We start from the raw sequence: 14341 nt of genomic DNA on the forward strand, positions 1-14341 counted from the left end.
CACTTTCGGAATGGTTTAAGTCCACAGTCTGATAAGAGGGTTGAATAAGGTAAACAGTGCTGACATCATACCATTTATAGTGGCACTATAATGTTTTTTTCTTTCTTTTGAATTTAACAAGTATGTTTGTCATATCTGTTATCTATAGTGTAGCCCAGGTAATAATTACTATGTTGCAATGTATCTTGGTTTTAAATAAGAAGGTACAATTGATGTCATGTTCCTATCGTGATTTCAACTAATTCCTTTATGACTGCTGAATGAAATATTACACAGGCCAACGGATTTTCTTTGAAAAGCTTTTTTTACTTTGATAGTTGATCTTCATAGGTTTTTATGAGCTGAATCCAAATGTAGCCTTAGTTTTTTGTATCACCCACAGTTTTCAAGCAATACACTCGTTATTACATAGTATAAAAATCCTATGCTATACAGTAAATGGGGAAATTAATGAAATGCTTTGTTACAACATAAGCACGGTTTGTACTTACAGTAAGCTGCTTAAAACAATGATATGTGTTAATAGAGGTTTCACTTGTCAGCTGGAACTGGTTTGTATTTTCGTTCTATTTTTTCTTTGAAGCTTCTCGTGTAGCTTTTCCTACAATGAGTCACTTGCTGAACGTCTCGGTGAAGTGATCAACAGCAGTCCCCCGTCATGGTGTTCCAGCAGCCTCGGTAACATTTTTCCATCACTTTAATGTCTCAGAGGCTAGCAACAGATTCCTGTACAACTTCTTTAGCCAAATTACGATGGAATGAATCGGCAGCCTTGTAATTGATTCTTGTCTCAGAGAGTGTATTCCTCAGATCCTGCAGGTACCCGTCTGATGTTTTTGATGGACCTTCCTGTGAGATACGGATCTGTAAGGATCGTGAAAACATTTCACCTCGGTGGGTGAAATATGCCAGCACCACAGGATGGCCGACACTCTGTTGCCCAGATAGCCATCGCATTTTGTAAGAACTGTGAAGGAACCCGCTCACGAGTGGTTTCCTGCACGAGCACAGAAACGGTGCCTCGACTGTAAATCCAACAGTAACATCAGAAGATGTTCTAGACGGAATTTGTTCTCTGTTGTGGAACGTAATAGGGCTGGCAAAAAGGAACTTACCTGTGTTCTGGAGGGAAGCTGTAGTGAGAGAGTGCTGCCGAATTGTGATCAGGAGGTTTCATTTTTATGAGAGTACTCCTCGTGTAGTGTTTCTGGAAACGACAGTGAAGTGTCGGAGACATTTTTAACTGGACTTTAGTCACGAGGTGGATGAGATCTAGAATCGGTTTTCGCCAGCAAGGAGAGTGAGAGGGTAAGGATTTGGGAATCAGCCGTGAGTTACGTCAGATTGTGATTACAGGCTCGGATGTGGCAGTGCGGTCATGGATCCCGGGTCAACAGAGGTCCACTATTTGAGTCGACACTGAGGCGTGGTGGAGGCAGCGCTGCAGATTCTTATATTTAGTAGCTCTGGTGAATAAGAAGACTTTAAGGTCAGTCTCACCATCTGTGGTGTGCTCATTCAAACAGCTGTGGTGTGCTCATATCACGGCACTCTGCAGTTTTGCAGTTACAGTCACCGTCAACTACAGTAGATTTAGTCAGATCGCTTTATCCGTATTTAAAGTCATAGGCTGTTTTAATTTTGCACCCATACCTCTACTTCGTCAACCGTAAATCAGTATGTACTTTATTTCATTACACTGATGCTCAAATATAATCAATGTTTTTACTTCTCTTATGTCCAGTGTCAGACTTGTTTATTTGTAATGGATCTACAGTTACCTAACATATCATCTCTTACTTCAGACAATACTATTCCTTGCTCATTTATTAATTTTCTTCATAAATATTCGAGATAACAGAAGTACTAATCGTATCAACTTTTGCTTCACTGTTCGGGCCACAGGCACAGTCACCTGTATATAAATCTTCTGCTACATTTAATTTCACAGCGGCACAGCTGAAAGATGTGTCTGTGCTGTCGCACCGGACACATTGTAAACTTGAGTCTGTATTGAGAGACACGACTACTGACCTCGTAAGACAATGCCTCGCCCTGACATGCTGAGAAAGCTTCCGCCCGTGGTGAGCGTAACAACTCTGTTCTGTAAATCGGTGACTGTGTACACACTAGGTGCAAATACCTTACAGATGCTTAACAAACTCTCTTATATGTATGGGCTGCCTCAATAACTTCCAACACCTCACCGAACAGAAAAAGCAGAGCATAATTCAACTCCGTTGGTTTCAAATACATTCTCTAATATCACATGTATCCATTTAGTTTCACAGGCTGTGCCAGTTAGCAATATTGTTTTTAAATAATTCTTCATACAGAATAACGTCTTTGTATTACTTAAGCTGTGTCTAATTTATGAAGTAAAGTAAAATTTAATTTAAAAATAGAGGTGGCCATCTACCAGGCAACCTTAAAATATCACTGGACAATAGGAAATTGAGGGGTATGCCACTGTGGTACAGGTTAGTCACAAGACGGTTTCGAAGGCATCCGTATTGCTTTGTGAACTGTTCAGTGTGGTACCTTTTGTTACTGCACCTGACACTTGATTCATGTGTTATTTTGTCAGTAATTGAAAAAATACTTATTTGGCAAAGCCATTTATTTCTTTTCAATATCTCAGATAAATACAAATTATTGTTCAATATATGGAGTGGTATATAATCTGCACCAGTTTCTTACATTATATAAAATAGTTATCTGTAATGTTTGTAAGCATACACATCATTTTAATAGAGAAGCTTAAAGAAGAGTTACGTGACAGGTCCAGACAAAGTTAACATAGTGTGTGCTTATCATGCATGCAGAACATTATTTTGATAATAGCATGAAAACAATAGCAATACTTTATATATATTCATAAGTATATTTATATACCAGCAATCTGCTTATACAGGGATTTTCCTTTTTGTTGCCCGGAGAGAAATTTAACACAAAATTTGGGGCCACAGATGAGTGGAGGAGATAGTCGACCAGGTTTCCTGTCTCGCAACAATACGTACGTGTACGTACCGTTACTCTCCCTGACAACACAGATAGCAAAGCAGTAATGCACAACACTGAATTAGTGGACCTTCACCTGTGCATATCCATAAGTGAATGCCATTTCTGTATGTCTCGTTTTCTCATCCCTCCACCATCACGATTTCCCCCCTCTTCCTCTCTCCGTCTTCTCGGAAAAGCCTAATCGAATGAAGTTTTGCCAAATATGAAGTTTCCCGGAGCTTCCGGGTCTGTTGAGGAGAAGAATTCCCTCCACAGCTTCTCGAAGACTTGTGGTGTTACCTGCACACTTTGATTCTGTAAGAGACAGACAGATTTAGCTTTCAGTGTAACTCCTATTTCTGTATGTTCAAAATAACATTCAAGATAAAACAGAATAAAAAATAAGAATAAAAAGAATATATAAATAAATGTAAAATGACCTACTAAATAATGATTTACAATAGACACAAGACGTAGTAAAATAGAGAGAGAACACAATTTAATGAAAATATATACAACACGAAATGCATTTACAGAATACAAAAATAAAACACTGTATCACAATGGCAAGAATGGTTTATTTATACGCATGTGAGTGCTTAAGAATAAACTATAAGCTGGACAGAATGGAGGTATGTGAAAGACAGGCTGTTAGAAAATTCACGGATGTCACACGAAAACAACAGAGTGTTGGAAGCTTATAAGTAAAAAGCAGAATTACCAAACATGTATAGAAAATATCTGACTCATTGCTGATGATCCTTAAGGAATCTGGCCTACACCAAAACCTCCTAAACCTTATTGGAATCATCTGTAGAATACCAGATGTTACATTTAAGGGTGAATCGTTTGAACCATTCAAAATCCATGCTGGCCTCTGACAGGGGTTGAACTCTCAGGAGCACCATTTAAAAGCACTTTGGAAAGAGTCGTACAAGAATGGAACAAAAATTGCAAACCAATCATGGAGACTGGAAAAAAAACTAAACTTAATTAGATAGCATTCACAGAGGATCTTGCACTACTTGCAAGTACTGTGGAGGAGGCTGAACTTGAGAAAGTGGTGGCAAACACTGGATTGCAAATTGAATTAAAAATAAGATGCTAACTTACAAAGTTGAAACACCAGCTATTTGGCTGAACAATAACAAACAAATCAAGGGTGTAAATAAGTTCTCATAATACAGTGGAATGACAACCTGGAACTCAAATGAGAAAACCTCGATAGAGAGCACAGAAACGAATGTGAAACAAGCACAAAGAGACACCGGACCATCCTCCAAAGATAAACCTATTTCAACGAATGCCAAATTCAAACACTTCTCTGTAGTATTGTGAAGCAAAAAATGCAAACGAAAATTATTTAAGTAGGACACCACATCAGCAACAGATATACTATAGAAGGTAGACAGAAGATATGCCACAAAAATCATTAGCAAAACATACCAGATAGATGGACAATGGAACTGCTGACCAGTGAAGTGTGCATCATGAAAGTCAGCCAGTAACAGGTACAGTGTGAAAAACGAGTCTTGTCTTTTTCTGACATACATTGGGATGACGATAAATCCCCAACTACTTTTGGAACAATAAAACCAGGAATAACAGTTTCAAAGAGGTCCAGGATGATTTAGAAGTGTTAAGTATAACAACACAACAAACTGAAAACAGAAAAGGAAAGATAATTACTAGGAACAGAAACATGAGACTCAATCTAATAATATTTAAATCAAAGCAAAACATTTTAATTGATGAAGAAAGAGCAGCCAGGTCAGAGAGACTGAAACTGTTTTGAGATAAAAAGAAGAAGGGAAAACTGAAAAGCCAAACTGCTACTTAAAACATTTCAGTTATTTAGTACCAAAACAGGAACCAAGGTGCACCGATTTTCAATTTACTGTCGAGTCCAAAGTGCACTCAGCTATTTTTGTTTCATTTCTTACAGTCGAACCAACGTGAGTGGTAACATAAAGAAAAATTCAAACTTGAAAAGTGTGAACCTCCCTAGCGGTTATTTTTACTACTCCAATTTTTCTTATTTTACTCAGGATTTTTGATGTGGTTTTGAGTCTCACTTATACCTCGAATTTTTATTACTCTTTCTTGTGTGTTAATGTAAATCATAGCGGTGGTCTCGCGGTTATAGGCGCGCAATCCAGAACCGTGCGAGGAGTGCTACGGTCGCAGGTTCGAATCCTGCCTCGGGCATGGATGTGTGTGATGTCCTTAGGTTAGTTAGGTTTCAGTAGTTCTAAGTTCTAGGGGACTAATGACCACAGCAGTTGAGTCCCATAGTGCTCAGAGCCATTTTTTGTAAATCATAACTTCCTCATTAAAAGTAAAATAAAGTATACGCGATACAGAACTGATCGAAAAAAATTCGTCAACACTTTTGTGACACAATTGCCAAAGCTTTCATAGCAGTTAATGAAGACCCCATCCGAGCCAGCTCACATACGTGCACAGGTGAAAGAAAATTCCTGAGAAGGCATTTGTTTGAGGGTAATCCTAAAAGAAACGCCTGCAGAGTGTCGGGGACACGAAGAAACTATCAGTGTGGCTGCGCGCGACACTGTATTGACTGGTGTTTCCCTTCTCTCAGACGAGTGTGTGAGCTCCTTGCCGAGATGCTCAGTCTCGGATTGGCATTTGCAGAGAACGGAGCATTCGGCTGGATGCAAACACCAAGTGTGAAGTTTGTACAGTTACTTTGTTCTTGAACTCAAAAGGTGTTGAACTGACTGCACTTCACTGCCACTTGACAGAATTGTATGGGGGATTGTGCACAGGTGTCAAAATGTTCACAAGTGGTGTAGAGAGTTTACAGGAGGTCATACTGAAATTTGCAATGAACAAAGAACTGGGAGACTGCCAGTCTCCTAAAAGTCAGTGGCAGAGTTTGAGTAAACCCTGTGTACCAGTCAGCAGATTGCCCTGAATGATCTCTGTGTTCTTCTGTGGATTTTGAAAGCCAAATTTGTCAAGGTTTTAATGGAAACATTTACAGAAGACAACAAATGACAAGTTTATTATTCCCTCAAATTTCTTTGCCACTATGCAGACAAAAAGGACAAAATTTTTGGATTCATAAGAAAATTTGGCAGCCAATATCGTCTGACATTTTTATTTTATTTCTGCAATGACCAGTTTTGATAGAGTCTAGGTGTCATCTTCAGATCTACAATGCACCGAGAGAAAACTTTACTGTGACCGACCCACGCAACTGTACAACTGGAATACCGAGGGAGAACAACGTAATAACCAGATCTCGCAATATTTTTTTTATATACTCTCTGGAAATGATATTACTGTGAATGGGTCATACAACCGTAATGAGATCATACCCCACTTATAAAACAAAGGTGTCATATTGGCCTGCCAAATATGTAAAAGAGAGTAAATAAAACGTCCGTAGCTCCAACAGTTGCTCCGGAGGTAGGGCTCGCTTGTAGACGGATCCATTACATCCACTGTGAACCGGAAAAGACCGAGTGGGCGTGCAGCACAAGTGCCGAGAGTAGTTACACGCTTGGTCAACAGGTGGTGTAAGTGAGCCATTATATCAATTATTAATTACGCTTTAAAACAAACAGTTCTAATTACCAGATACATTGACATAGAAATGGTTATTACATAGTGGAAAAACTACCTATCATAAACTGTCATTTCAAACCTGAATCACTGAAACACTTAAGATTGTACGCTGCTAGATTTACAACTTTTTTATAAATGCAGATAAACTAGTTGTCAAAGGTGACAATACATACAGACGTAGTCCCTACACTTACAAAATCATTCACACGAATACCAACACTTTCTAATGCAGACATTCTGTGTTAGTTAAGAGGATACTTGCCAACTAGAATACCTTAGAAATGCACCTCCAACATGCCAATATATACTTTGCATAAAGGGATGTATAATCTTTTAATTTTCAAATATTCTTGGGGAGGAGGGGTGGGGTGGAGGGTGGGGAAAGGGGGAAGGGGGGAGGAAGACATTATAACGGGCTCCACCTGTCAGCTGCTAGTGTGAGGCACCTATGGATAGGAACTTACTTAGAAAGTAGTATAAAAGTTAGGCTGGACATTTTCAGACATTAGTTTTATAATTATTGCAAAGAGTCGAGAGACATGAAAGGGAAGCAGCGGATGGAAGGGAATGAGACAGGGTTGTAGCCTCTCCCCGATGTTATTCACTCTCTATATTGAGCAAGCAGTGAAGGAAACAAATGAAAAATTCGGAGTAGGTATTAAAATCCATGAAGAAGAAATAAAAACTTTGAGGTTCGCCGATGACATTGTAATTCTGTCAGAGACAGCAAAGAACTTGGAAGAGCACCTGAACAGAATGAACAGTGTCTTGAAAGGAGGGTATAAGAGGAACATCAACAAAAGCAAAACGAGGATAATGGAATGAAGTCGAATTAAGTCGGGTGATGCTGAGGGAATTAGATTAGGAAATGAGACACTTAAAGTAGTAAAGGAGTTTTGCTATTTGGGGAGCAATATACCTGACAATGGGCGAAGTAGAGAGGATATAAAATGTAGACTGGCAATGGCAAGGAAAGCGTTTCTGAAGAAGAAAAATTTGTTAACATCGAGTATAGATTTAAATGTCAGGTAGTCGTTTCTGAAAGTATTTGTATGGAGTGTAGCCACGTATGGAAGTGAAACGTGGACTATAAATAGTTTAGACAAGAAGAGAATAGATGCTTTCAAAATGTGGTGCTACAGAATAATGCTGAAGATTAGATGGGTAGATCACATAACTAATGAGGAGGTATTGAATAGAATTGGGGAGAAGAGGAGTTTGTGGCACAACTTGACTAGAAGAAGGGATTGGTTGGCAGGACATGTTCTGGGACATCGAGGGATTACAAATTTAGTATTGGATGGCAGCGTGGAGGGTAAAAATAGTAGAGGGAGACCAAGAGATGAATACACTAAGCAGATTCAGAAGGGCTGCATTAGGTACTGGGAGATGAAGAAGCTTGTACAGTGTAGAGTAGCATGGGGAGCTGCATCAAACCAGTCTCAGGACTGAAGACCACAACAACAAACAACATATGTACAATTGTTTGAGTCTATCAGGTGCAGGGCTGCAACTTTCACTTACAAAATGAATCAAAATACGGATGTGCTTATTTAAGAACATCAGATATAGGAGTGTGCTCGCCCCCCCTTCCCCCCTCTCACCTCCCCCTCCTGGATAAACACAGGATCCAGGTAATGTTAGCCTTGAACTAGGCTGGAAAAACCATGTAGGTGCACTTCATATTAAAATACAGCAGTAAGCAGTGGAATAAAAAAAAAAGAAATACATTGTAACATGGTAACACATTGGAGTACATCACTAAGTATCCTATGGGTAACCTCTAGCAAATCAGTCACAATAGGGAAATGCACTTATAATCATTTATCTACTAGTGGCTAATATTGTTATAGCAACACGAGAACACTATCACATTTTTCATTACTGCTGCTTATTGTGCTATTTAAATATGCAGTGCACCTACATGGTTTTTTCAGCCTGGTATGGTACCAGCCTACCATTACTTGTCTCCTGTGTTTATCCAGGGAGGCACATCCCTATACCTGGTTTTCTTAAATAAGTACATCTGTATTTTGCGTCCTCTGGTAAGCCAAAGTTGCAGACAGTCTTAAATAATTGTGTGCATACAATACATAAAAAACTGATGTACGAAAATGTCCAGCCTACATTTTATACTTCTTTCTAAGTATGTTCTTTTTATATTTGATAGGCCATTTATAACAATAAGACATCTGTGATATCCTGTCCATAGGTGCTTCACACTAACAGCTGGCATTTTGAACATAGTGTAATGTTTTTTATTTTCATTATTAAATTTATTTTTCCACAATATTAAAAAAATGCATCCCTTTATCCAAAGTATATATTGGCATGTCAGAGGTGTACTCCTGTGGCATTCTGTCTGTTGCTGACATACAATTTGAATGTCTGTGTGACAAAGTGTCAGTAAATTCGTGTGGATGATTTTGTAAGTGCAGGCACTGTACCTGTGTGTAGAGTCACCTTTGAAAAGTTACTTTATCTGCCTTTACATACAAGCTGTAAACATAGTAGTGTACAGTCTAAATGTTTTGCCGATTCAGGTTTGAACCGACAGTTTTTGCCAAGTGTTGTGATATTATTTGAATGCTGCCATTGTTTTCACTTGAGCCATTACATAAGTTTCCATTATATAATAAATATTCCTTCATCAATCCATATAGCGAGTACAATTTTGTATTTCAAAAAAATTTAATAATCAGTGTAACGGCTCACTTACACCACCAGTGGACTGAGTGTGTACCCGTCCACTGACACTTTTGCTGCTTGCTCACTCAGTCTTTGCTGCTAAGCAGTAACTATAACAGGTCAATTTATGAACTTGTGTCCACTCCAAGACACACTGTTGGTGCTATGTACTTTTTATTTACTCTGTTTTATGTATTCTGCACACTAATGTGGTACCTGAGCTTTGTAAGTAAAGTGTGCTTTCATCACATTTGTGTGACTTATTCCAAAAGGTGTGTAAAGAGTACCACCATACATGATTATTATGTTGTTTTCCTGCAATATACTGGTTGCACAGTTGTGCGGATTGTCATAATAATGTTTTCTCCTGCTTCATTATAGATCCGGAGATGACAATTAGACTCTGTCAAAACTGGTCACTATGGAAATAAAATAAAAATAAAAATATGACAACAAGCAATCATGACTGTCAAATACTCTTGTTTACCAAATATCAGATTGCTCCCAGCAGGGAGTCCACCTTGTATTTTTGGGCCGAATTCTCAAGGGTGAAGAACATAACTGCACTTCACCTGAGCCACGAAGACGAAACAGTCGGACAATAAATTTGCAGCAACTGTGTTTCGGGATAAAAATGGGATATTGTCAGCAGACTTTATGCCACTGGGACAATAATAGACACTGACAGGTACTGTGAAACACTGAAAAACCTCATATGGGCAATTCAGAACTGGAAAAGAATGAATACTGAGAGGTGGTGTAAGTATTCTCAGTGAAACACTCGTCTACCCACCATCTGTCAAACTGTTTCTCTCCTCGAAAAGGCTGAACGAAATCTCATCTGTAGTCCAAACTTGACACACAGTGACTGCTACCTGTTTCCTAAGTTGAAAACCCATTTGACAGGATTCAGCTGCAACAAGAAGGTGAAAGATGAAGAATAATTCCTGCTCCTACCCAAGACTGAACCCAGACCTCCATAGCTAGAGCCTAGCACTCTAACCACAAGACCTTGTAACGATACAGCCTCCCCCAAAATTCTTATGAAATGTGTGATACCACCTTTTTTTATCGGACAATTGAGTGCTTCCTATAGAAAACACTTCAGACCTAGGATCAAGTTTCAGTGAACTAAGTGTAGATCGAGGTTTTGGTGGAGAGGGTTCCAGTGAAAATGTCACCACGAATTCTCCAATTACACAGCGAAAAGAAGCAGAGATCATTTGTTAATGTTATTAATGCAGCATCTGAAAGAAGTGATGGAACAAATGGGACAGATTAGGCAAGATATTGGTCAGCAAGGTCTACAGTTGAGTCAGGAATTCAGTGAACAAATGGCAGAATTAAAGACTACTGTTACTGAAAATGCTAATCAGATAAGGGAAATCCAGGAGGGTTTAGCAGCACTAAAAATTACTTTAGAGACAGGAGGGTGAACTCAATGTTTGTGTAGCAGCAGTGGAGGAACGGGTTGATTTATTAGAAACTAATTTCACACAATTTGTCCAAAAACGAGGAAAGATTCAGAAACTAGATAAACATGTAGAAGTAGAAAATTCTAAACTTAGTAGAGATTGTTCAGACTAGGAGAATCTTAGAAGAAAAAGTAGAAGCTTACAAAGGAGAACTCCGAGCTAAAAACTTACAGACATTTCCAACCACATAAGTAATGTAGGTGTAAAGTGTGATGAAAAAATAGATTTATGGAAAAATAATGTTGTAGATTTAAGTAAGAAAGTTGTAGAATTACAAGAGGGTGCAACCCAAAGAAATTTTCTTAGCAATTTTAACTGTGTATGGGGTGGCATACCTTTAAAATGCTTTCCAGGAGATGGGAAATTGCATCCTGTTGATTTATACAGCATTGTCACGATAATTTTAGTAATGACATGACAGACAATGTTAAAATTAAATTTGTTAAGTGATTTTTGGATGGAGAAGCAATGTCATGGCCCAATGAGAAAGTAAACTCTACTGTGTCATATGATGAATCTGAGAGAAAGTTCTTAAATAAGTTTTGGTCAGAATCTGAGCAAGCTAGGATTAAAAGTTAGTTTTTGAATGGTCAAATGTATAGGGAAGGTGATTGTAGCTTGAAGTGTTTTTGTGAATGCCAATTGAGGAAATTAGCACACTTATACAAACCTTTTGATGAACTAACACAAATAGATTTTTTAGGGAAGTAGACTGAATCACAAAAAATGTGATGCACAATTAAATTTCAAATACACACTGAAGATTGTACACCAGAATGTACAGTCATTAACAAACAAAGTTGATGAAATAAATATATTCCTCAATAGTGAATGGGAAGATGTTTCAGTGTTATGTTTTTGTGAGCATTGGCTACAAAATGATTTTTTCAGTACTTAAAAATAATGCTTTTATAGAATGGAATCAAAACATGGGGGAACTTGTATATATGCAAGAGAAAATCTAGATTATAAGAGTATAGCATCTGTTTGCAAACTTGGTTGTGAAAGAGACTTTGAAATCTCAGCTGTTGAGTTAATGGGAAAACAATGGTACTATGTGGTGATTTTAATATTGACTTTCTGAGCCATAGCCCTCACAGGGAAATGTTTTTAAATATTATGAAAGCGTACAATCTTTGTCTAACTGTTAGCTCCCCAACACATGTAACAAAAGCTAGTGTCACTCTCCTTGATCAGATATCTGTAAACACGGACAACTGTACATCAGGAAACTGTCGCTCTCCTTGATCAGATATCTGTAAAAATGGACAACTATACATCAGAAAACTTTGATACTGGCTATAGTGACCACCTTTCGCAATTACTGACCATACCTGTATATCACATTTCGACCATTATTGAAAACGTCATCCATAAAAGAATTTATAGTAGGAAAAATATTGAATACTTCCAGTACCTAATGAGCGAACAATCTTGGAGAGAAGTATATGATACCTCTAGTACCCACGAAAAGTTGGAAAATTTTTTGAACATTTTCAAGCATAACTTTGACACAGCATTTCCACAAAGGAAAGTGATTTCCAAAAGCACAGATAGATTCAAAAACTGGATTACATCAGGCATTAGAGCATCTTGTAAAAGGAAGGGGGAACTTTTTCTGCAGTAAAAAATTCACAGCAATCCAGAATTTATGAATTATTTCAAAAAATACAAGTTAATTTTGAAACGGGTCATAAAAGAGGCAAAAATTAAGGAAAATGACAAATATATTATGAAGTCATCCAATAAAACTAAATCAATGTGGAAAGCTGTGCAGGATCTTACGGGGAAGAAGACAACTTACAAAAATATTGTGATATCACATGATGGCAAGAATGTCACTGACCCTAGGTCAGTTGCAGACAGTTTCAATTCTTATCATGCAACTGTTGCTGGAAAATTAGTTAAGAAAAAACTTGGAAATCCACCTAGTACAACATGTAAAGAACTTTCATCTATAGAAATAAATAATATATCCATGTTCCGCAGTCCAGTACGCCAAACAGAGCTCATAAATACCATTAATTCACTGAAGAGTAAGTATTCAACTGGTATTGATGATATTCCAGATTATATTATAAAAATAACAGCAAGACAAATACTTTCACCTTTATTGGACATATGCAATTCATCCTTCCCTCTGAAACTGAAAATGGCAATAGTAATACCCCTCTTTAAAAAAGGTGATCATCAATGTATGGGTATCTCTAGGCCTGTGTCTCTATTGTCAGGGTTTTCAAAAATTATTGAAAAAGTGTTCCTTTCAAAGCTAATTACATTCTTTGACAAGAATAATATTATTTCTGGATGTCAACATGACTTCAGACCACAGTGATCAATTGAAATAGCCACTTTCAGTCTGATACCTGTAAACCATGTGTTAAATGCAGTGGACAACCACAGAAATATCTCTGGTTTATTCTTGGACCTAACAAGAGCTTTTGATGTGATTGATCATTCTATACTCCTGAGGAAGTAAGCTAAATCTTAAATGGAGCACTCATATCACATCCCTAAATGCAAAACTAGCAAAAATGAGCTATGTAGTAAGAATTCTCTGCAACAATACTAGTGTAGAAACAGTTAGGGCTGTATACTTTGCTCGTGTACATTCAATACTGAAGTAGGTTTCATTTTCTGGGGAAATGTACACCAGGTCATAAGAATTTTCAGGAAACAAAAGGCTATTATAAGAATAATGAAACGAGTGTGCAGCAGAAAACCATGCAAACCTTTCTTTAAAGATCTAAAGGTCCTACCCCTTCCTTGCATTTATATACTGGAAGTAGTCATGCATGTCAAAAAAAGCATACTGAGAAAAGAAAACCTTTTTCCTCAAAAGAAAAGTGCCCATGATTACATTACGAGGTCAGACAGTGACATACATGTTAATCATTGTAACACAACATTATGCCAAAAAGGTGTATATCATGCTGGAACAAAACTTTGCAACAGATTACCAAGACATATAAAAATCTCTTCCTAAACAACAAAGCTTTAAAAAGTCTGTGACAGCCTACCTTCTGAAAAACTGCTACTATTCAATCTCACAGTATCTTATGCAAGAAAAAATGTAATTTATATCTTTAATTGTAGAAATAAGTTATAAATATACAGTATTTCAGAAATTTGTAATTATTGACTGTATAGATCCAATTTGTCATAAAAATTTAAATCATGAATGTTTAATGTTTGAAAAACCAATAGTTAAAAAAGGTATTCTGTTCGATATCCTGTGTACAATATATGTAATGTAAAAGAGATTTATATTGATAAATAAATAAAAGAGATGCCTTAAAAAAGAGATAACCGAAAATAGTACAGTGGGAATTGATCTATGGACTAGACGACTCTGTACACCAGTTCTTGAGATATGTAGATAAGTTGGATAGAGCCTTTGAGAGAAATTGAAGGTTAAGTAATGGCAGATTTGGCAATCAACCATATGGGGGGTGGAATTAAAGCAAGAATCAAGGCAGGAGTAATAATGAAAATCAGAATAATATTAGTGGTTACAATAGAAGCGATAATAGATGGATCAATCATATTAATGGGAGTGGAAACAGAGGAAATGACAACAG

At 37.4% G+C, this 14341-nt stretch overlaps 1 protein-coding gene across 2 annotated transcripts in view; it reads right to left on the reverse strand.

Moving 5' to 3' along the window:
* Positions 1-2602: 2602 nt before the first annotated feature.
* LOC126293732 (calexcitin-2-like) overlaps positions 2603-14341 on the reverse strand; it is a 708697-nt gene continuing 696958 nt past the window's right edge. For both annotated transcript variants that reach the window (XM_049987062.1, XM_049987063.1), the window contains exon 7: positions 2603-3318. In XM_049987062.1, the coding sequence (XP_049843019.1) occupies positions 3202-3318 (117 nt within the window). In that variant the 3' untranslated portion in view covers positions 2603-3201. The remainder of the gene's footprint in view (positions 3319-14341) is intronic.

The sequence above is a fragment of the Schistocerca gregaria genome, chromosome 10, assembly GCF_023897955.1.
Source record: "Schistocerca gregaria isolate iqSchGreg1 chromosome 10, iqSchGreg1.2, whole genome shotgun sequence".
Taxonomy (NCBI): Eukaryota; Metazoa; Arthropoda; class Insecta; order Orthoptera; family Acrididae; genus Schistocerca; species Schistocerca gregaria.